This window comes from Neofelis nebulosa, chromosome 1 (genome assembly GCF_028018385.1).
Source record: "Neofelis nebulosa isolate mNeoNeb1 chromosome 1, mNeoNeb1.pri, whole genome shotgun sequence".
NCBI classification, from domain to species: Eukaryota; Metazoa; Chordata; class Mammalia; order Carnivora; family Felidae; genus Neofelis; species Neofelis nebulosa.
The window spans coordinates 52,309,494-52,330,441 of record NC_080782.1 but is presented as its reverse complement, the minus strand read 5'-3'; the positions used below and the strand labels follow the sequence as shown (position 1 = coordinate 52,330,441).

General features: G+C 40.5%; 1 protein-coding gene across 3 annotated transcripts in view; it reads left to right on the top strand.

The window, feature by feature from the left end:
* Window positions 1–20,948, top strand: part of ATP10B (ATPase phospholipid transporting 10B (putative)) — a 264,814-nt gene that overhangs the window by 181,100 nt on the left and 62,766 nt on the right. For 2 of the 3 annotated variants that reach the window (XM_058722392.1, XM_058722400.1), the window contains 2 exons: window positions 13,581–13,666; window positions 17,533–17,639. In XM_058722392.1, the coding sequence (XP_058578375.1) occupies window positions 13,581–13,666; window positions 17,533–17,639 (193 nt within the window). Of the gene's footprint in view, window positions 1–11,037; window positions 11,769–13,580; window positions 13,667–17,532; window positions 17,640–20,948 lie in introns of those variants that run through there. The other variant, XM_058722407.1, reaches the window with a different exon arrangement.

Sequence of the window (20,948 nt, the reverse complement as noted above, 5' to 3'; positions counted from 1 at the left end):
ATCATGCTGGGTGATCTTTGAATTCACAAAATTATTGACCTATTCTTGCAGTATTTATTCCTACATCCCATTGCTGAGGAAAGGGAAGGGATCCAAAATTAGTCTTATGCTAAGGTCTGCTGAGCAGGTCAGAGGACTTTATTAGAGAATTAAATTGTACCATTTTCTCTTTGGTGACATTCTGATACCTGAAATCTCTTCTTTAAAAGGATTTCCTAGATGAGTACTGGGAATTTAATGCCTGAAAAGGAGTATGTGACATTTATTTTGGTAGATGTAAAATACCAAAGCCAAAGAGTCAGAAATGAATTCTTACAGTTAGTATTTCAGATCAAACATATTTCTGGGTATATCTTATCCAAGTCACTGAATCCTAAGTCCTACTAAAACATGTGTCAGATCATTTCCCAATACTAAACAAGTGCTTGCTACAGCAAGTATGATATATGGACTAACCTCTTCAGCATCAATTGGAAGCTTGTTAGAAATGCAGAATTTCAGGCCCTGCCCCAACTCAATTGGAATTTGCAATTTAACAAGATCCCCAGGTGATTCCTGTGCACAGTAAAGTTTGAAAGCAGTGGCCAAGGGCATCAATGATTAATGTAATAATTGTGCTTATCTGTTTATTGCCCAAATTAAAGATTTTTAATTGACTCTCCTTTTTAACTAGCTTGCATTCCATGATGATTAGTGATTTTAAACCATTTTCTCAATTATGAAGAACCATTGTAGTTTGGATCCTCTGCAGTGAATGTGTACACTGACTTTAACATACTTAGGCAGGAGAGCACTTTGCCAAAAGATTGAGATAGGGTAAATGAGTTATTTATCACCCTCGTGGTTCACTGATGATGCACCTGGAATGAAGCAAAAGGTAGATGTTCTCTCAACTCTGCCTACCCTGACAACCAGAGAAAAAGTCCCTTTCCTGGTGGATTTTGTAATGGAACCTGTCCCTGATAGGCTGTTCCAAGTTTCCTTAAGAAAGACCCTAAGGGGTCTTTCAGGGCCCCTGGGTGGCTCAGTTGGTTAAGCGTCCAACTCTTGATTTCAGCTCAGGTCATGATCTTGTGATTCATGATTTCAAGACCCACATTGGGGCTCCACACTGCTGACAGCACGAAGCCCGCTTGGGATTCTCTCTCTCTCTCTCTCTCTCTCTCTCTCTCTCTCTCTCTCTCTCTCTCTCTCTCTCTCTTTCCCTCTCTCTCTGGCCCTCCTCCACTCACACACACTCTCTCTCTCAAAATAAATAAATTAATTTAAAAAAAAAGAATGATAGCCCTTCTACCTATTATCCACTGCTTAAATGTTGAGCAGAGATCAAATTTTCTAGTATCCCTTTAATATAAAATCTACATGATGATATATAATGATAATAAATAATGTCAACAGATAGGTTGATTAAACATACTGTGTGCCATAGGCAGTTCTCCTAAGTGTTTTATACCTATTATCTCTTTATACTCCCCATAAATAACCCTGTGAGATAAGCACTTTTTGATTATCACCATTTGACAGATGAGTTAAGTAACCCTGCTAGCAGTGGACTAAGCTTGGACTTAAACTCAGGATTATCTTATTTTAACTCTTTACTATGAAAATTTTCAAGCATATCCAAAAGTAGGGAGAATAATATGATAAGTTTCTAATGTGCCCATCACCTGATTTCAACAATCAACTCATAATCAATCTTGTTTTATCAATAGCCTCACCCTCTTCATTCTGCAATTTATTTCAAAGCAAATCTTCAATGTTGCAACATTTTACTGGCAAACATTTTAATATCTATCTCTCAAGGATAGGATTTCTTAAAAATGCCCCTATACCATTATCATTCCTAAAATATTAGCATTAATTCCTTGATATCAACTTTCAATTCAGTGTTCAATATCTTCCAGTTTATTTGAATCAGAATCCAAACAAGTCTAGAGGTGCATGGGTGGCTCAGTCAAGCATCCAACTTCAGCTCAGGTCATGATCTCATGGTTCATGAGTTTGAGCCCCACATCAAGCTCTCTGCTTTCAGCACAGGGTCTGCTTAGGATCCTCTGTCCCCCATCTCTCTGCCCCTGCCCCACTTTTGCTTTCTCTGTCTCTCAAAAATAAAAACATTTTTTTTAAAAAAAGCAGAATCCAAATAAGTCTAAACACTTAGATAAGCTTAACTCTCTTTTATTCGATAGGTTCCCTATTCATCTTTCTTTTTTTGTTTGTTTGTTTTTCTTGTATATTTAGTTCTTGTTGCTGAATCAATAAGATTGTTTGTCCTATGAAATTTCCCATAGTCTGGATTTTGCTGATCGCATTATCTCCCAGTTATGTCATTTAACATGTCTCCCTGTTCATTGTATTTCTGTAAATTGGTAGTTAGAGCTAGTGCCTAAATCTGATTCAGGTTAGATTTGTGTTTGTGGGTGGATATGTCACTGTTGCATGAATTGATTCCCTACCATCCTGCACAGGTGACCAATGAGTTTGTCTATTTTAGTATCAATATGCACTCATGGATTTAAACATATTTGATGTGTGTCAAATCAGTGCGTTTGTTATCTTTATTGATTGTCCCATTTTTAGCCAGCAGGACCTTCTTCACATTGGCTCCTGAGCTCTTTTTCATGACCTCAATAGTCTTCAATAGATCTAGTCACTTTTAAGAGAAAATGGTGTTTAGAAATCACAATAAGTACATGTTGAAGGTACATATTGGTATTGGATTGATCATTATTTCTGTGCCATTAAATGGACAGAACTAGGACTTTTTAAAGATTAAATAGATGAGGATTTATGCTGGTACTTGAAATTCAGGACTAGAGGTCTTTACACAACCTCACCAATATTAAATATGTAAGTCCTTCTCCCACATTAGACAAAGTCAATTAGCCTCTGTAGTACGAAGTACTATTTTGATATTTTGATATTTGACAAAAACAATCCTTAGAAGTAGAAAAGGGAAGAATTAGTAATAATTTCAAGATGGGGAAACAATTTCTAAAAGATTAAATCTTATCAAAGATTACTCAGCTAATGCAGGGTTATGCCAAACTTGGAAGGCAATTTGGATGTACCTGATTATTTTTCCCTTTGCTAAAGTAATTCTTAGATCCCTTTACATGTTTATTTTATTTCTCAAATAAATACAATTTCACAAATATGAAAATAATGAAACTATACAATTATTTGCAATGATAATAATGAGACCATGATGGACACAACCCTACAAAAAGCTTACTTTTATTTTTTGCAGTCCTCTGACCTTTTTTTGGTGATTCTCCCCTCCAGAGGTCTTCTAAGGCATGAGTGTGTGCGTGGGCATACACACACACACACACACACACACCACAAACATGGGAGATCCCTTCTCCTTCCCAGTGTTTAGCACTATTTGAAAACGTCTATTAAAAAGTCTTTTTTAGGGCTGCCTGGGAGGCTCAGTTGGTTGAACGTCTGACTTTGGCTCAGGTCATGGCCTCATGGTTCATGGGTTAGATCCTGCTTCCAGTTCTGTACTGACAACTCAGAGCCTGGAGCCTCCTTCAGATTCTGTGTCTCCCTCTGTCTCCGCCCCTCCCCTGCTTGTGCTCTGTCTCGCTCTGTCTCTCAACAACAAATAAATGTTAGAAAACATTTTTTAAAAGCCTTTTTTTAATTTTTGTCCCCTTAGGGCCTTATGAGGAAGCTCTGCTAGGTTATATGAAAGATATAATCATCTAAAGGTGTTAATAGATGATAGCTTCAAGTTTTCTTCTTTCCCACTGTCTCCCTGCCCCATGATAACATATTTACATTTTGATAGTGGTCTTCACAGTCTTAACCACTAAGGATAACTGTGAGTATTTCAGCCCAACGTGGGAAATATTTGATGCCTCAAAAGAGAACCATACCAATCTAGTATAAGGATTAGTCAAGACTCTTGACTGCATGTGACAGAACCCCAATTCAAAATCGCTTAGACAGAGAATTTATTGAAAGAAAACAGGGTGAATTGGGCCTTAGGGTCATGTCAACCAGAAATTTGGAATCCATCAGTGCAATGCTCATTTTTTTGTCTGTGTTTCTCTCTGTATTTGGCTTTCATCTCTCACAAACAGACCTACACTCACAGCTTCACCTCCTGAGAGGGACTGGGAAAGAGACACAGATTGGTCTGGCTGGTATTATGTACCCACCCCTAGACCAATTAACTCAGGCCAGAGGGAAAGGCATCCTCTGCTTCAACTGTATGGTGGAAATTGGTCTAGGTGCAGGAGAGTTCTGAGCGGCTCAGTAATAAATATCCATTATATAATTATGCTATATACACCCAACTTACTGTTGACCAAGTTCCTCTATCCTTAAGGAGAAAGGCCTGAGGTCGTCTGTCTCTCTCCCATGCCCCTAGTGGTATTCCCGCTTACAAAACCTTCCTTCCCTATCTGCCTTCTCTCTGCCTCCAGGACATCCTCTGCAATGTACCCAGAGTGAATCTCTCCTTCCTCTGTGCTTCCATAGACTTATCACTCTCAGCAGTAGTGCCTACCTCACTGTGTTTCAGTCAATAAATTCATTTACCCAACTAGTATCTGATTAGATCTGTGCTAGGATATTTTGTTGTTGTTCATGAGAGGTGACACATTATGGTCATCTCTTCTGTGACTAACTTAATATTGAAGTTTCTCAAACCAGAATTCATACTGGGTTTTTTTTGTGATCTTCTTTGCCAAAAATATGAGGTACAAAATATTGGATGTCATGTTACTTTCTTTGGTCTCAGTTATCCACAGCAAGAAAAACGGATGCAGAAAAAATTTGCCAGTTTGACACTGTATTCTGTTAAGGCAGCACTGCCCACTTGGTGGCAGATGTCCATATTTCAGGTATCATGTATTCACTCATTGATTCACCAGTGAGTCCTTGAATATATCCTCTGTGCCAGGTGCTATAGTGTTCAGCTGTAAATGAGAGAGAGGCTGTGACTCTATACTCTAACAGGGAATCACAAAGACATTTATTAATAAACAGTCCCACAAACAATTAGTAATTGTTTCCTTTTAAGAATGACAGAAAACATCATTCTTTTCCCAGTATTTTCTTGCCATGTCAAACCCATGCCTTATAGCTTGGAAAGTGTCATAACTTGATTTTGAGATTAAATTTAGTCTTAGCCCTGAATAAGAATCAGAACATTTGTACACTTGAAAAAAGGCCACACAAGACTGTAAGGAATCCTTAGATTGAATCTCCTGCCCACAGCCCTGTAACCCAGTCTGTGTGCTTTGGTGGGAATCTCTTGGGCAGGCAGGGACACACACCCAGGTGATTGCATATGCAGATCATTTCCTCACCCAGAGTCAGGAAAGTAACTGCCAGTCACTCTGTTGCAGGTTATCTTAAAAAAAACCTCAACCACTGGCCAGGAACAGGAAGGTTATCAAATGCTGGTAACTGTCATTATTTTTCAGACAGAATTCTCAGAAATCAGAGGGTTGCTTATTTGTATGCCAGGAAGGAAACCTCAGTCACCTGGATCAGCAGCTAGGGAGTGAAGAACATTTGATTTGAGCATTCTCCAAACTAATAAGCTTTAAAAAAGAAGTGAAACTTTAAAGAGTATTCTCCTAAGGTTGCATGCGGTGTATCTCCTATGTAGCCCCTGGAAGGCTGTAATCTGTGTATCTGAAACCTGGCTCCACTCCATGAGCCCTCCACAAAGACTTAGTTCTGCTTTGCCATCCTCTCTCCAGTATGGGGCTGATTTTCTAGTCATCTACCCTGAGGGTCATGTAGAAACAGAGACAGAGCTTCACCAAAGCTTGGTCATCCCTGATTCAATTCTTTTTCACACATGTCCCTGGATCAAAGTAAAAACTCTGTAAATAAGTACATTCTGTGTTTAAGGAAAAAATTTAGCTGACTTCTGTCTCTCTTCTACTAACAGACTCTTTCTTGAATATTTCCTAATGACCGTGGTGGGGTTTCAAAGTGATATAAAGTATACTTCTTATCCTCTAAGAATTTAAGACTGTGGGTACCTATTTTTTTTTTAATTTAAAGACCCTTTGTGATTATCAAAAATCTTTGAAAACCTTACCCATCCCCAACCCTCGTACCTGAAAGCAATTGTCCTTTGAGTGTCCATTATTATGAAAATAAAACAAAAAGCTGTGGATTTGGATTTGTAATTTGCTGATCTCAAGAATCCCTGCAGAAATTGGAAAACCATGTGTATGAGACTTATTTTTACTCTGTCTACAGATGGCTTCTTGCTGCATATAGGGATTTGTAGATAAGTTGCAATGTTGAATCTACCAATTGGCTTGTAGAAATGGCTTGGTATTTAACTATTAAAAGTGTAAGATATTACAAGTTCCAAGTGAGTAGTATGGATATTAAGAATTGTCTGTTCAAAGGAAGGAGAGATTGCTATTGTCTGTGGTGGACACATGGGTCCTTAAGAAGTCTAATACTTGAGCTTGGCAATGGAAGTTTAAGAGAATTATCAATATGGAAAACCTGCAAATAAGCATGAAAAAGGCCCAGAGAGGGGCACCTGGGTGGCTTGGTCGGTTAAGCGTCCGACTTCAGCTCAGGTCATGATCTCACAGTCTGTGAGTTCAAGCCCCGCGTCGGGCTCTGTGCTGACAGCTCAGAGCCTGGAGCCTGTTTCAGATTCTGTGTCTCCCTCTCTCTCTGCCCCTCCCCTGTTCATGCTCTGTCTCTCTCTGTCTCAAAAATAAATAAACGTTAAAAAAATTTTTTTAAAAAACATTTAAAAAAAAAAAAAAAAGAAAAAGGCCCAGAGGGTTTTTTTTTTCCTGTGGGCAGATAGCATTAAATGCTTACATTAAGGAAAGGACATGTATAAGCTTTAGAATCAGACAAACCTTGGTGTTCATGAGCTGTGTGACCTTGGGCAAGCTACTTAGTACAATCAACACTCAGTTTTCTTTCCAATAAAATGGGACTAGCCTGTCCTGAACTCTCTACAGGAAATCTGGGAAGATCGATTAAGATCAAGTAAATAAGGGGCAGCATTTTGTGAACTGCAATTTCACCAAATAAATAAAAATCATTAGTTTTTAAAGATGGAGATCTATCCATGCAATTGAATAGGCCACTGTTTTTATCAGGCTTCTTTTTGCAAGAAGCAGAAATCGTTCTGGCTAACTTAAGCAAAATAGTATCCTTGCAAAAATGTGGTGGGAGGTAGGGTAGAAGGGAAGAAGAAGCACACAGTCTGGCTCACAGAATCAAAAGAAAGTTGAAACCCCAGCTCCCAAAAAAGAACCAAAAAAAGGAAATCTCAGTGCAATGGGAGAGTATTGGAAGAAGCAATTACTTCATGATCTCATTTGTTTTTCCTTCCTTGAGTCATTGCACTCAAGTCAAAGTCCCAGAGTGAGTTAGTCTAATGGGAAGGGCATGCTGATTTAGAATTCATCAACATTACAAAGCACAGAGGAGAGGTAATTTCTCAAAAGGAAGTCAAAGGATTGTTAAGGAAAAGAGAGCAGATTGAAAGGTGGGTAGCCAGAAGGCAACTATCTACTACAAATAATTTCAAAAACTCATTCATACATTTATATAATCATATTTATTAATCAACTTGAAATTCATTTGTGAAGAACAGTGGGAAATAAGTCTAGGAAAATAAAAGTTGAGGTCAGTGCAGTGGAAATAGCCTATTCTGGCTACTAGAACATATGTCATCCTGTTTGCTAAACCTTGGCCTTCCCAGTGGTCCTTGGGGGATGCAGCTTGTTGGTTCTGAGCCGTAGGTCAGTGAGGATACCTTAACCCCAAAGAAGGGGTTATACATATTTCCATTGATGTACCTGGGATAATCTGGGAGTTTTGAGTTATTTTATGATTGCAATAATTGACTTGTGTCAGAAACCTCTCCCTGGTGGGGCACCTGGGTGGCTCAGTTGGTTATGCATCCAACTTTGGTTCAGGTCATGATCTCATGGTTCATGAGTTCAAGCCCCACATTGGGCTCTCTGCTGACAGCTCAGAACCTGGAGTCTGCTTCAGATTCTGTACCTCCCTCTCTTTCTGCCCCTCCTCTGCTCATGCTCTGTCACTCTATCTCAAAAATAAATATTAAAAAAAAATAGTGAAGAAACTCTCCCTTCTTTCTGATTCTCACTTTCCCCCATGCCTCATATATAATGGATATTCAATAAATGTTTGAATACATGAATGAATGGATAAAAGACTAGTCTGGCCCATGTTGGAATGTTGGGATCTAGGACTTTATTTTTTTTAATTAGTTGAGCCAAAGAATTTCCTTACAAGAAGTCCTATTCCCATGAATCAAAGTTAAGATTTGTCCCTGGGGCTTTTCCCAATTGTTTTGGGTGATCTTTACAGAGAGGTCTTCCTTTCATCTCTTCATCCATCACCTTTCAATATATACATTCCTAATATCACCCTCTCCAGTACTAACCTTATCTCAACAAGTCTTGGTGGTATGCCTGTTGCCACAAGGTATTATGGGAGATGCCCCAGAGGCAGCTAGCAGGCTATGAGAGGAAGCATAGATTCAGATATGTAAGTGTTAAATGTAGTCATGAGCAGTGTGGTGTGGAAGCACATAAAAAGGAACAATTCTCATTGGCTGGGTGAAAGGGTCTGTGGAGATTTGGGTGGGCTTCACAGAGGAGGTGGCAAAAAAAACCCTCTTAAGTGCTTAAAAAATTAATATATGTGTATGTATGTATGTATGTATGTATGTATACAATCCTCAAAAGAATGTCCCCTATCTGGGTAGGGTCTTAACCTCTACCCTTTGAAGGTACCCCACTTTAAAATGCAAATATACTTGGAAAAGATAACACATTGCATTGGTTATTAGTTGTGGTCTTTTCTATATATTTTCTACTATATTTTAGACAAGGAATTCACTTTTTTCCATTATCAGTTCCCTTTTATTTTTAACCTTAGCACAGTACATATATTGCAAGGAAACCCCCACCATGCTTATATAATAGACTCCATAGTTTATATAGTATAGAGTGATATATGCAGATGTCTCTTATTACAAGTCATTAGGACCCTCCCTCTCCCCAGTCATAAAACCTAACCTTTTTTTTCCAATTGAAGAGAAAGGAAAAAAAAAATCCTATCATGTCCTCTCCTGATGGACAGATAGGTTAGAGGGTGTTCTCAATCTGGGCAACTTTATATCTCCTTACCCTGAATCTGTTCTAAAGCAATGCTCAGTTCTATGCAGGAAACACTGGGCAATGTCCTTAAACATTTTTGGTCATCACATCTGGCAGAAGGGGAGAGTGCTACTGGTATCAAGTTCTTAAAGACCAGGAATGCTGCTAAAAGTCAAAGAATTATCCAGCCCAAAATGTCAATAGTGCCAAAGTTGAGATACTCTGGTCTAGAAATGCCTTGACCTGCCTACCAACTAGCTGTCTATATAGATCTTAAGAAAAAGGATGAGAGTGAGCCAATGACTCTAAGAAAAACCTTTTATAAAACATAGAAATCTTTTAGAAACAATCAAAAACATTCAATAGAGGCAAATCAAAGGTCAGTATGACAATATTATGTAATTTAGTTTTTTTATGCTTCCTTATTTGACCCACATTAAAAAGGATGATGCTGATCATGATCATGATAATAATGATGATTTCTAGGCATTGGGATTTGCTTATTTTTTTATTAAGATATAAGTCACTTATTAGTTTTAGGTACATAACATAATTATTTCATATTTGTATATACTGTGAAATCACAATAAGTCTAGTTAACATCCATTACCTCACATAGTTATAATTTTTTTTCTTGTGATGAGATCTTTTAAGATGTACTCTTAGCAACTTTTATATATACAGTACAATATTATTAACTATAGTCTTGCTATACATTGCATTGCATGACTTATTTTTTAACTGAAAGTTTATTATCTTTTGATCCCCTTTACCCATTTCACCCACCCCACCTCTGGCAGCCTCCAATCTGTTCTCTAGATCTATGAGCTCAGTGTTTTGGGGGTTGGTTTTTTAATTCCACATATATGAATTTATTTATTATATCAGATACTTCAATTATAGAAAGTAGGAAAGGAACATAGGAAAGGAAATGGAGCCAAGAGGAGACCTTAAACACTGATCTTTCCTTTGTGCATCAAAATAACACCATGGTTTAAGAGAGCAAACCATATGACATCAGAGTCCTATGGTTAAATCCTGTGTTCTCATTTTGCTATCTGTGTGTCACTGGGAAAATCACTGGATCTCCTTGACCTTAATTCCTTCACTTGTAAAATAGAGATAATAATCATACCTACCTGATAGCATTATTGTGTAATTTAAAGGCAATAGTGTATATAAGATATTTAGTTGGTTCTTGGCACACAGCAAGCACTCAATAAGTGCTGTGGCAAGAACAGTAAAAATAGGAGGACAAAGAGGATTAAACACATCGATGATGGTAACACCAATTAACCATGTCGACAACAGTGATGGTAATTAGCTTTGGATTCCAGTGATTTGAGGGGCAGTCATGGTCCTGTTACCAGCCACAAGACAATTGCTTTACTTCAGTCTCCATTTGCACATCTACCAGTTACTGTGAGAACCTAATGACAGGTGCCTGGCACATTGTGTGTGTTCAGAGGAGGTGGGTCTGGCCTGAAGAACTGCAGAGACATACACCTTCCTCTCTGGAAAGGCTTTATCTTTTCCTGGACCCTGATGGCTCCCCAGGCCTTTTTGCTTATTAGTGGGGCTTTCTCAGGTAAAGGGCTGAGTCGGAAAGAAATGTCAGATAGGTAGGCTACATCCACAAGCTAAAAAGAGCTGTGTGGTAATGAATCAAAAGGGAATCAGAAACTTCTGACCAAGGTTAAAATGAGGACCCTCAGGACACCTGGGTGACTCAGTTGCTTAAGCCTTGGGCCCAGATCATGATCTCAGAGTTCATGAGTCCAAGCCTCACAATGGGCTCTATGCTGACAGCTCAGAGCCTAGAGCCTGCTTTGGATATTCTCTCTCTCTCTCTCTCTCTCTCTCTCTCTCTCTCCCTCTCTCTCTCTCTCCCCCTCCCCCTCCCCCTCCCCAGCTTATGCTCTGTCTCTCATAAATAAATTAACATTAAAAATAAAAAATAATGACCCTGACAGATTTATAGGGTTTCATATAGTACCCCCCCCCCATGCCTTCCTATCCTTGGTTCTCCTGGCAGCTGCCTGGAGTGGCTATAGCAAGTCCTTCAGAACAAGTAATCCTGAGAGGTTATCTTGGAAGGTAGCAAGACCCACATGCCCCTCTTCACAGCCCATCTTGAGGAAGGAAGTAGGAAGCCCAGGGAAAAGGTAATTAGAAAGGGCGAAGTTACTTCTCCAGGATAGAGGGAGACAGAGGACCCAAGGCCAGTTCCCAGAAGAAAAAGAGAACATGGGACACTTGAGGAGGAAGGTGACCAGGAAGCCCCAGCTGAGGGACAAGAGACGCAAACCTCACATTGCTGGCATCTGCTGGGTATGATTAAACAGACACCGTGGACTGACTGCAGCAGGATCATTAGCTCTGAGACCCGCTGCCACTCATACCTGAAATGAGTTTGGATTTAGAAAGCCTGCAATGAGCCGAGAGGTATAGCTCAGAGTGAAGCACACAGCTTAATCAGAGGCATGAAAGCAGCTGACAAATTACAGCGTGATTTGTCATCATCTCAGGACTCGGCAAGTGTTTGTCCCTGAAAGAATCGATACCTGGAGAGAAAAGGACCATATTTTTAGAAACTCCTGGATGGGTAATTTATTTCAAGTGAGTGGAGAGTTTATTTATGTTGGCGCCCCCACAGATCCAATGGACAGTATATTTATACGAAGCCAGAAAATGCTATCATTTCTTCTAATCAATTTGCCCCTTTGAACAGCTGTACCTTGAAGCTTTTGGCAATAAATTCAGCCCCCATGCCGAAAGCTCTACCCAGGAAACCATTTCTAATCCCATCTTTAACACTCCTTCCTTCTACATAGCATGTTACATCTGCTAAAACTTTCCACATCAATTCTATCTTTCCAGACACAAATGAAATGGACAGGGAAGGTGGTGTTAGCCCCAGTCTACAGAGTAGGAAACTGAGGCTTGAGAATTGAAGGGAGTATTAGCCAACGTGGATAGAAAGCAAGATCTCCTCTTCTCCAGTTGTGTCCCTTGCCCCCAACATTGGATTCTAAGATATTGTACAACTAGATAACCTAATGAAAGAGAAATCATGGAGAAAAAGGCAAGAATGTGTCTGAAGTACTTAGCTATAGGAATGTTTACTTGGGCGGGAGGGGTCAGCATGCTGTGCAAGTAGAAAACAAGGGGCCTGCAGTCATACTTGGGTTCAAATCCCAGTGCTGGTACAGCTATGAGCAGCCTACCTACCCTTCTGAGCCATGGTTTATCCATCCCTAAAGAGAGGATGATTAGTATTCTTCATAGAATAATTATAAATGTAAAAATAAATAATATGTGGGGCACCTGGCTGGTTCAGTCGGCTGAGCATCCAACTCTTGATTTCAGTTCAGGTCATGATCTCACGGTCATGGGATCAAGCCCTGCATCAGGCTCTGCACTGGGTGTGGAGCCTGCTTGGGATTCTTTCTCCCCCTCTCCTTCTGCCTCTCTCTCTCTCCCTCTCTCTCCCTCTCCCTATATATATATATATATATATATATATATATATATATAATGATAGTATGTCCTCATCACAGCATCTAGAAGAAGCAAGAGTACAGCAAAGCCTGTTTATTAGCTACAGTTTTCACATCATGTTTACAACAGAAAAACAAATTGAGACAATATAACTGTTCTCTAGTGAAATGGTTAAATGAACATGGTGGCATTCATACACCAGGTTTCTATCCAGGTGTTAAGATGTATAAAAAATTTAAGATGTAAAAACTTTCAGTTTATATGAACACCATCTCATCTTCCAAAATCCATAAATGTGTGCACATTATAGATATATGTGTTTTGTACAATTTACACACACACACACACACACACACACACACACATATGTATTTTAACCCTGGAAGTATTATACACACAAGAATATTAATTCTGGTTACCTTTAGGTGGTGTGATTTATAATCTCTTTTTTATTATTTCTGTGCTGTCCAATGTGGTAGCCACCTGCCACATGTAGCTATTTAGCTTTAATTAAAATTAAATAAAATTTCAAAATCGATTTCTCGGTCCTATTTCCACATTTCACCAGGTACACATGATTAGTAGCTTCCACATTGGGCAGTGAGGACTTAGGACACGCCCATCATCGCTGTGAGCTCCGTTGGGCAGTGCTGGTCAGGAAACTCAAACCCAGGACTGCCAGAGAAATGTGAGCCAGGCAGGAGCCTCCCTCTGCCCTACATCTGACTTTCCAGCATTTTCATTGCACCTACTTCCTCCTTCTTAATGAGGATTTCACTTTTCTTCTCACATTTTATAACTCTTGCAGTGTGACAAAGCAGGGATTACCTTATTCACAGTGCTTCTAACAGTGATTAGCTATCCTAGTGATCCTATTAAAACTGGATTCCTCTGAATTAATAACCTCATGGTGATCTCTCTCACACACAGGAGGTACAGTTCGAACCCGAATGTTTCTGCAACACCATCGTGTGTGAGAAACCCAACAATCACCTCAACAAGTTTAAGGGTTATATGTAAGTATCTAATGCCCCTGTGCTGCTGGAAACATTTGTTCTTGAAATGGCCAAAGAGAGAAGCATTGGGGTCCTGAGGATGTGTCTTGCTTTTTGCCTTAAAGAAATGCTAGGGGCACCTTGGTGGCTCAGTTGGTTAAGTGTCCAACTCTTGATTTCGGCTCAGGTCATGATCTCACGGTTTGGTTCATAAGATTGATTCCTAGTTGGATCTGAGCTGACAGTGCGGAGCCTGCTTGGGATTCTCTGCCCTTCCGTTGCTCGTGCTCTCTCTCTCTTTCCCTCTCAAAATAAATAAGTAAACATTTTAAAAACTGCTAGAGAAACCTAAATTGGGAAACTTTTCCTACTTTTTTTTTTTTTTTTTTTTTTGCCAGCATGGTAGTTAATTATCCTGCAGGGTTAAATTTAACAATCAGACTACACTCTCAGGAAAAGCTAGTATGATGTCATTAAGGTCAGTTTTCTAAAAGAGCTTGTATCGCATCACAGGTAAGAACAGGGACTTTTTAGTTTGACAGACTTGGCTTTGAGTAAATTAACCTCTCTGGGTCTTGGTTTTCCTATCTGTTAAATAAAGATTCTGAGATCTACATCATAGGACTTTTCTAAGAATTAAGTTATCACATGAGAAGCCCTTAGCACAACAACTAGCACAGAGTAAACACTCAGTTAATGGTGGCTGCACTGTTGCAATTGTTATTCTTATGCCTCAACTTTGGTTTGGCCTCAGAATCTTACTGTGTTTCTGCTCCCACATCAGACTACTTCATGCAGAGAAAGACCAAAAACAAGCAGTGGTAACAGATGTGAATACATGCCCTTATAATAGCCTTTAGAGTACTTACACGGGACATCACCTCATTGAATCTGTACAAACATCCAAGGAAATGAGTATTATGATCTCCATTTTTCAGATAGGGAATCTGATGATCTGAGGCTTTTCCATATAGACCCAAAGGTGCACAATAGATACCAGACAACACCAGGACTTAAATTCAGGTCTTTCAACTCCAGTGTGTTTCCTCTTGTGCAGAACAGAGCTCTGCTTGATAAGGGAAACTCTTGACCAAGCAAGTCTGGAATGAAGCTTAAGTAGACTTCTTAGAAGGCAGATGTTTGTGCTTTCTCTCCACCCACATTTTCTCAGGCATGTATGGGATGTCATGAAGAGCAGTATGAGAGGGGAAAGGATAAGAACAATACAAGATAACCAGCAGCTCTTAAACACATATTATTTCCAAACACACAGAACAGATGGAGACAGGCAGAGAAGGGCCTGAGCTCCCGGCAAAGAGGAGAATTCGTTGCAGACATCTGTTCAGGTAGAGCTTGCCACCTGCCCCAGCAAAGAGGCCCTCCCTCATGCTGTGGTTTGTGGATTTGATTCATCCCAAGTCAGCTGTGAAACATTCTCTTGTTAGAATCAAAAGAATTGCAAATCAAGGGCGCCTGGGTGGCTCAGTCAGTCAAGTATCAGACTTCAGCTCAGGTCATGATCTTGCAGTTCATGGGTTCAAGCCCCACGCTGGGCTCTATGCTGACAGCTCAGAGCCTGAAGCCAGCTTTGGATTCTGTGTCTCCCTCTCTCTCTCCCTCCCCTGCTCATGCTCTCTCTCTCTTTCTTTCAAAACTAAGTGGACATTAAAAACAAATAATCCAGTGAAGAAATGGGCAGAAGACATGAATAGACATGTCTCTAAAGAAGACATCCAGATGGCCAACAGGCACATGAAAAGATGCTCAATGTCACTCCTCATCAGAGAAATACAAATCAAAAACACCCTGAGATATCACCTCACTCCAGTCAGAGTGGCTAAAATGAACAAATCAGGAGACTATAGATGCTGGCGAGGATGTGGAGAAACGGGAACCCTCTTGCACTGTTGGTGGGAATGCAAACTGATGCAGCTGATCTGGAAAACAGTGTGGAGGTTCCTCAAAAAATTAAAAACAGGTCTACCCTATGACCAACCAATAGCACTGCTAGGAATTTACCCAAGGGATACAGGAGTGTTGATGGACAGGGGCACTTGTACCCCAATGTTTATAGCAGCACTTTCAACAATAACCAAATTATGGAAAGAGCCTAAATGTCCATCAACTGATGAATGGATAAAGAAATTGTGGTTTATATACACAATGGAATACTACGTGACAATGAGAAAGAATGAAATACGGCCTTTTGTAGCAACGTAGATGGAACTGGAGAGTGTTATGCTAAGTGAAATAAGTCATACAGAGAAAGACAGATATATGTTTTCACTCTTTTGTGGATCCTGAGAAATTTAACAGAAGACCATGGGGGAGGGGAAGGAACAAAAAAGGTTAGGGAGGGAGGCAAACCATGAGAGACTCTTAAAAACTGAGAATAAACTGAGGGTTGATGAGGGGTGGGAGAGAGGGGAAAGTTGGTGATGGGCATTGAGGAGGACACCTGTTGGGATGAGCACTGAGTGTTATATGGAAACCAATTTGACAATAAATTTCATATTTACAAAATGCAAATGGAAATCACTCTGTGATTCCATGCAAGTTAGTGGGGAACCCTAGTGTTGGAAAAATGCATGAGGGCTGGTATCTGTGGCCTGGGTTTTTGAGTCCTAGGATATCCCATGTACTAGGTGTGCAAACTTGGAAAATTCTCTCACCCTCTCTGGGCTTTATCTTTTTCACAAGGAAGGATAATCACCCTGCTAACTTCCCAGAGCTATCAAGAATCAAATAAAATGATGTAAGTAAACTTAGTTTATAACTACTGTAAGGAATAGTTGGCATTAAAAGGCATATTGAGTGGCAGTATAGCACTTTAGAGCCAGACTTTGTGGACTTGAATCCCTATTCTGCCATTTACTAGCTTTATGAGCTTGCCTCAGTTTCTCTGTCTATAAAGTGGGTATGATAATATAACCTATCTTACAAGGTTGTCATGACGATTAACTGAGTTTGTAAATGGAAAACAATTATAACTGGACCTAGAGAAATGAAGCATTTAAGAACTGAACAGAGAAAAGCCCTACAGGTTCAGATTACTATTTTTTTTGTTCCTCCTAATGTTTTGGGGAAGTTATATTTAAATGACCTGAATATCCCCAAGGAAGAGCATTAGGATCGAGTAAGGGCCAGATCCCAAGTAACAACAGGTGTTGGTTGGCCTCAGAAGTTTCTGGTGAGAGGTGGAAAACTGCTATGCACCTGAGGCTAGAGCAGAGAAAGAGCTCTCCCTCGGCTTTAAGGAACTGCCTCCCATACACTACACAGAGGGCCACGTCCACCTCCATGGAGGTCTGTTTATTTCACAAGAGACTGAGCAAGAGGAGGGTGATACAGGAGAGAGGCGTGTGAGAGATTTAGCTCCAAACAAGAGGAGCTTTGCCATCTCACAGTGTGAGAAATGGGGACTGTCTGGTGACTTTGATGTTGACAGACTTGCACATTGAACTTGTGCCATCTGGTCCCAGCTGTGGGGTGAGAGTGAGCAGGGAACACTGCCTGAGGAAACACAGCACAATCTTTGTAGGGCCACAAGCCAGTTCCCACACTGTGTCCCAAAAATTGTTTTGAGTGAGAAATCTGAATCAGCCAAGGCTTTTTCAGCAGAGCTCTGACTTGAAGGTGGGTGAGTGATGATTTCCAGAGGAATGAATAATTCCCTTGTAATGGTCCAGCCCCCACCAGGACTCCCAGGAGCAGTGGAGTTTGCACTTGAACATGAAGGTTAGACGCAAAGTTAATAATGTCCACCGCTCTTCTGAAAATGAGACTGGAGAGAGGTCGAGTTCACTCACCACTTCTAGTTTTATGACACTAACCAGTGACAGCATAGAGAGGCCACCAAACCACTCTCCATATTTCCTCATCCCCAGGGAGCACCCTGACCAGTCGAGGACCGGCTTTGGCAGTGAGAGTCTTCTGCTTCGAGGCTGCACCATCAGGAACACCAAGGTGGCTGTTGGCATTGTCATCTACGCAGGTCATTGACTTATCTTGTGGTTTCCCCTTATCCTCCCCCCTCTATGTCTTCCAAATCCGTCTTCCATTAGTGGGAATTCACATTTATAAGTGGTACAAGAAACTTCCCATTTCTCAGCTAAGCAAAGAGAGGCTAGAATCCTAACAGCTCACTCCATCTACAAGAAATATATTTAGATTCCAAGCTAACACCACTCATCTGAACAGAAAGAGAAATTCATACTTATTCACCTCGAATGGTGTTTTAACACTAACTAAAGGCAGGAAGAAGAGTGTATCTTGAGCCAAACTTAACAACTCCACCTTTTTGTGAAAAGTGTGATGAGTTTCCTCATCTATGCAATGGCAAGAACATTTGGCTCAGACTCATAGCATACTCATGAGGATAAAATGACCCAACATAGGAAAAGCACCCAACACTGTGTCTTAACAAACTGAATTCTCAGTGGGTTTTAGTTGTTGCATATACAATTATGCATTTATTATTATCTTTATTCATTTTGAGGTGCTCTAGTTCTCCTTTATGCTTTGATTTTGCTTTCCAATGGGGAAAAAAAGATAACATTCACAATGAATCTGAAGTCTTAGGGTGCAGTCTTGGGACTGCTATATCCCTCCTACTTCGTGTCCAGCATTCAATTGGGGCTCCATCAGTTTCTTTTCTTATATCAACAGCTTCAGACTTCTTCCACAGAGAAAACACAGTCTCCCTTGAGTGTCTACCTTCATTGGAAGATCCTAGAACATGTTTTCCTGGGTCTTCGACTCCCTAGGATGTCTTGATATATTTTGCTTGTTCATTATTTTCCTTGATGTGATTTGTTTCAGAATTCATAGAACTCCACTTTTGATGGACATGGAAGGGAATTTAAGATGCTAAGATTCACTTTTTGGGACTGTCAAAGAAAAATAGATCAAGGAAAAATAATGTCCCAATATATCTAGCTTTACCTAACTTGGTGGAGGCTGGTTGTGCATGTCAGTTCAGGTAACTCTTTTCGAGGGTCTTTGGCAATGGAGTTCAGTGCCATCTGGTGGACCTACTAAAGATGAACTCCCCTCCAAATGTCCACCCCTCCAAAAAACCCCTGGTCACTTTTCTGCCTGATCAGAAGCAAACTCTGAGTGGGTGATGGATGTGGTAAATGAGGGGGCAGAGTTGGAAGAGAGTGAATCATGACTCTGAGGAGTCAGGCTGCCTGGGGGTGAAATCCACTCACTGGATGCATGTTCCTGAACATGCTGGTTAAGCTTTCAACACAAGGAGACTAATAGTTCCCACCTTATAGGGTTATAAAGTTCAAATGAGATTGTCTGTGAAAAGGGGTTTAACACAATGGCATATATTAGGCTCTCAAAAATTGTGAGCAAAAATGGTACTAAGTGTTTTTAGTGTAATTGTCTACAGCAAGGGGTTCTCCACCTTGGCACTATTGAAATTTTGTTCTAGATTGTTCTTTGTGGTCAGGGGCTGTCCTGGGGAATGTTTAGCAAAATCCCTGGTATCTAGATGCCATTAAGATGTGACAACCCAAAATTTCTCAAGACGTTGCCACATGTCCCCTGGGAGATAAAATCACCCCTGGTTGAGAACGACTAGTCTAGAGTCATATTTTCTCCTCTGATTATATGGATGGAAAAAATAGAAGCACCTCAGAGACAAAAAAGGCCAAAGTTAGCCTTCCAGAAGAAAGAGATACAATGTAGAGGTGTTTGCTCCTCACGCCAAACATTTGAGCCCCTACTGTGTTTAAGGATGTAATTTGTGTACTTTGTGTATATTAATTCACTCTCCTACCCCAACATACCCACAACTATTATCTCTCATTCTGAAAATGAGGAATTGAGGTACAAAGGGATTAATTCACCCAAGGTCATTTATCTCCTGAGATTAATTCCTTATAACCTAATGTCAAGTATCTGCAGGGCCAAGCCCTGTCTGATTCTAGAGACCACATTCCAACCATTATACCATGCTACCTCCCCTGTGAACCCAATGTTTTCCAGGAGAACAGAGGAATCTCAGAAGGTGAGAAGCAAGATGGGTGGAAAGGGTGCTCTGAGGACCCCTTACATGGGGTGAGCCTGAAGGTAGGAAGGCCACAGTGCCTTCAGTGCAGTCATCCTGTGCTCATTGTGCTGTGGAAATCCCCCCACAACTACAGGGACTGGAGTCTGGTTAATAAGCCCGGAGTTTCCTCACTCCTACTGTTTTGCTGCCACTTTAAATCCACCAGGCAACCAGCTAAACAGCATTAAAGCCATTCACTGCTGGAGCTGATGTATTGGTTTTCTTTAATTTTGCACAGCAAATATGTGGTGTTTTTTAATTTGCTGAGGAATACAGCATGGTGGTTAAGTTTAGCAGCCCCAAAGGACTGTCTAAAGACAGTCTCAGTTTGGCTCTCAGCTCTTAGCTGTATGGCCTGGGTAACATGGATTGGTGGAAGGAGAAAGAGAATGGGAATCAGAATCCTGGGTTCTCAGTATGGCTCTGATGTTATGGCTTATTTCCTTTGGGCAAGTCCCTTCTACTGATTGGTCCCCAGTTTCCAACTGGAACAAGGGTGACTTAGATGAGATTGGTACGTTTCAAATTTGTTGTCCTCTCTTTGAACAAAATTTTATGCAGAACTCCAAGATAGGCATGGAGCAGCTCAAGGCTAATGCTGCGGTGGAGGCCCTTACCACTCTTGCACAAGTGAAACCAACACCTTAGGCTAAGAAGCACATAGAAAACTACTGGCCTCAGACACTGTCCTGTCACAGGGCCTTGGCATGTACTGTTCCTGAGCCTAAAACCCTGTTCTCCCAACTCTTCTTTCTCCCTTAAGGTCTTCCTTATATGTCACCTCCTCTGAGAAGCCTTCCCTGACCATGTTCTCTAACACCATCTCTTATTTACCAGCGCATTGCTTATTTCATGGGACTTATTACTGGCTATAATTATTTATTTGTTTTCTTGTGTATTTTCACCAAAATGTGAGTCATCTGTCTCATCCTTGTATCCTACCATTAGCCCGTAACAGTGCCTTTGTGCAAATTAGAAAAAAATAGCCCTTCCTCCAGAGAGCTTTCTGTCATTTGCGTAAATTTATCCTAATAAACCTACAAATCTATGACAACTTAAAAAATGAGGGGTGTTTCTAGAGTTGTGCAGTATACAACCTGTACATAGTAGCTCTGTCAGCACATACCACAGCGTCTGGTGCGTAGGGGATGCTCAGTAAAACACGTGGTAACAAATTGTGTAAGGCCTCTACAGCTGTTCTCAGCAATCTCCCTGAGGCAGAAAATATTTAGGTTAGAG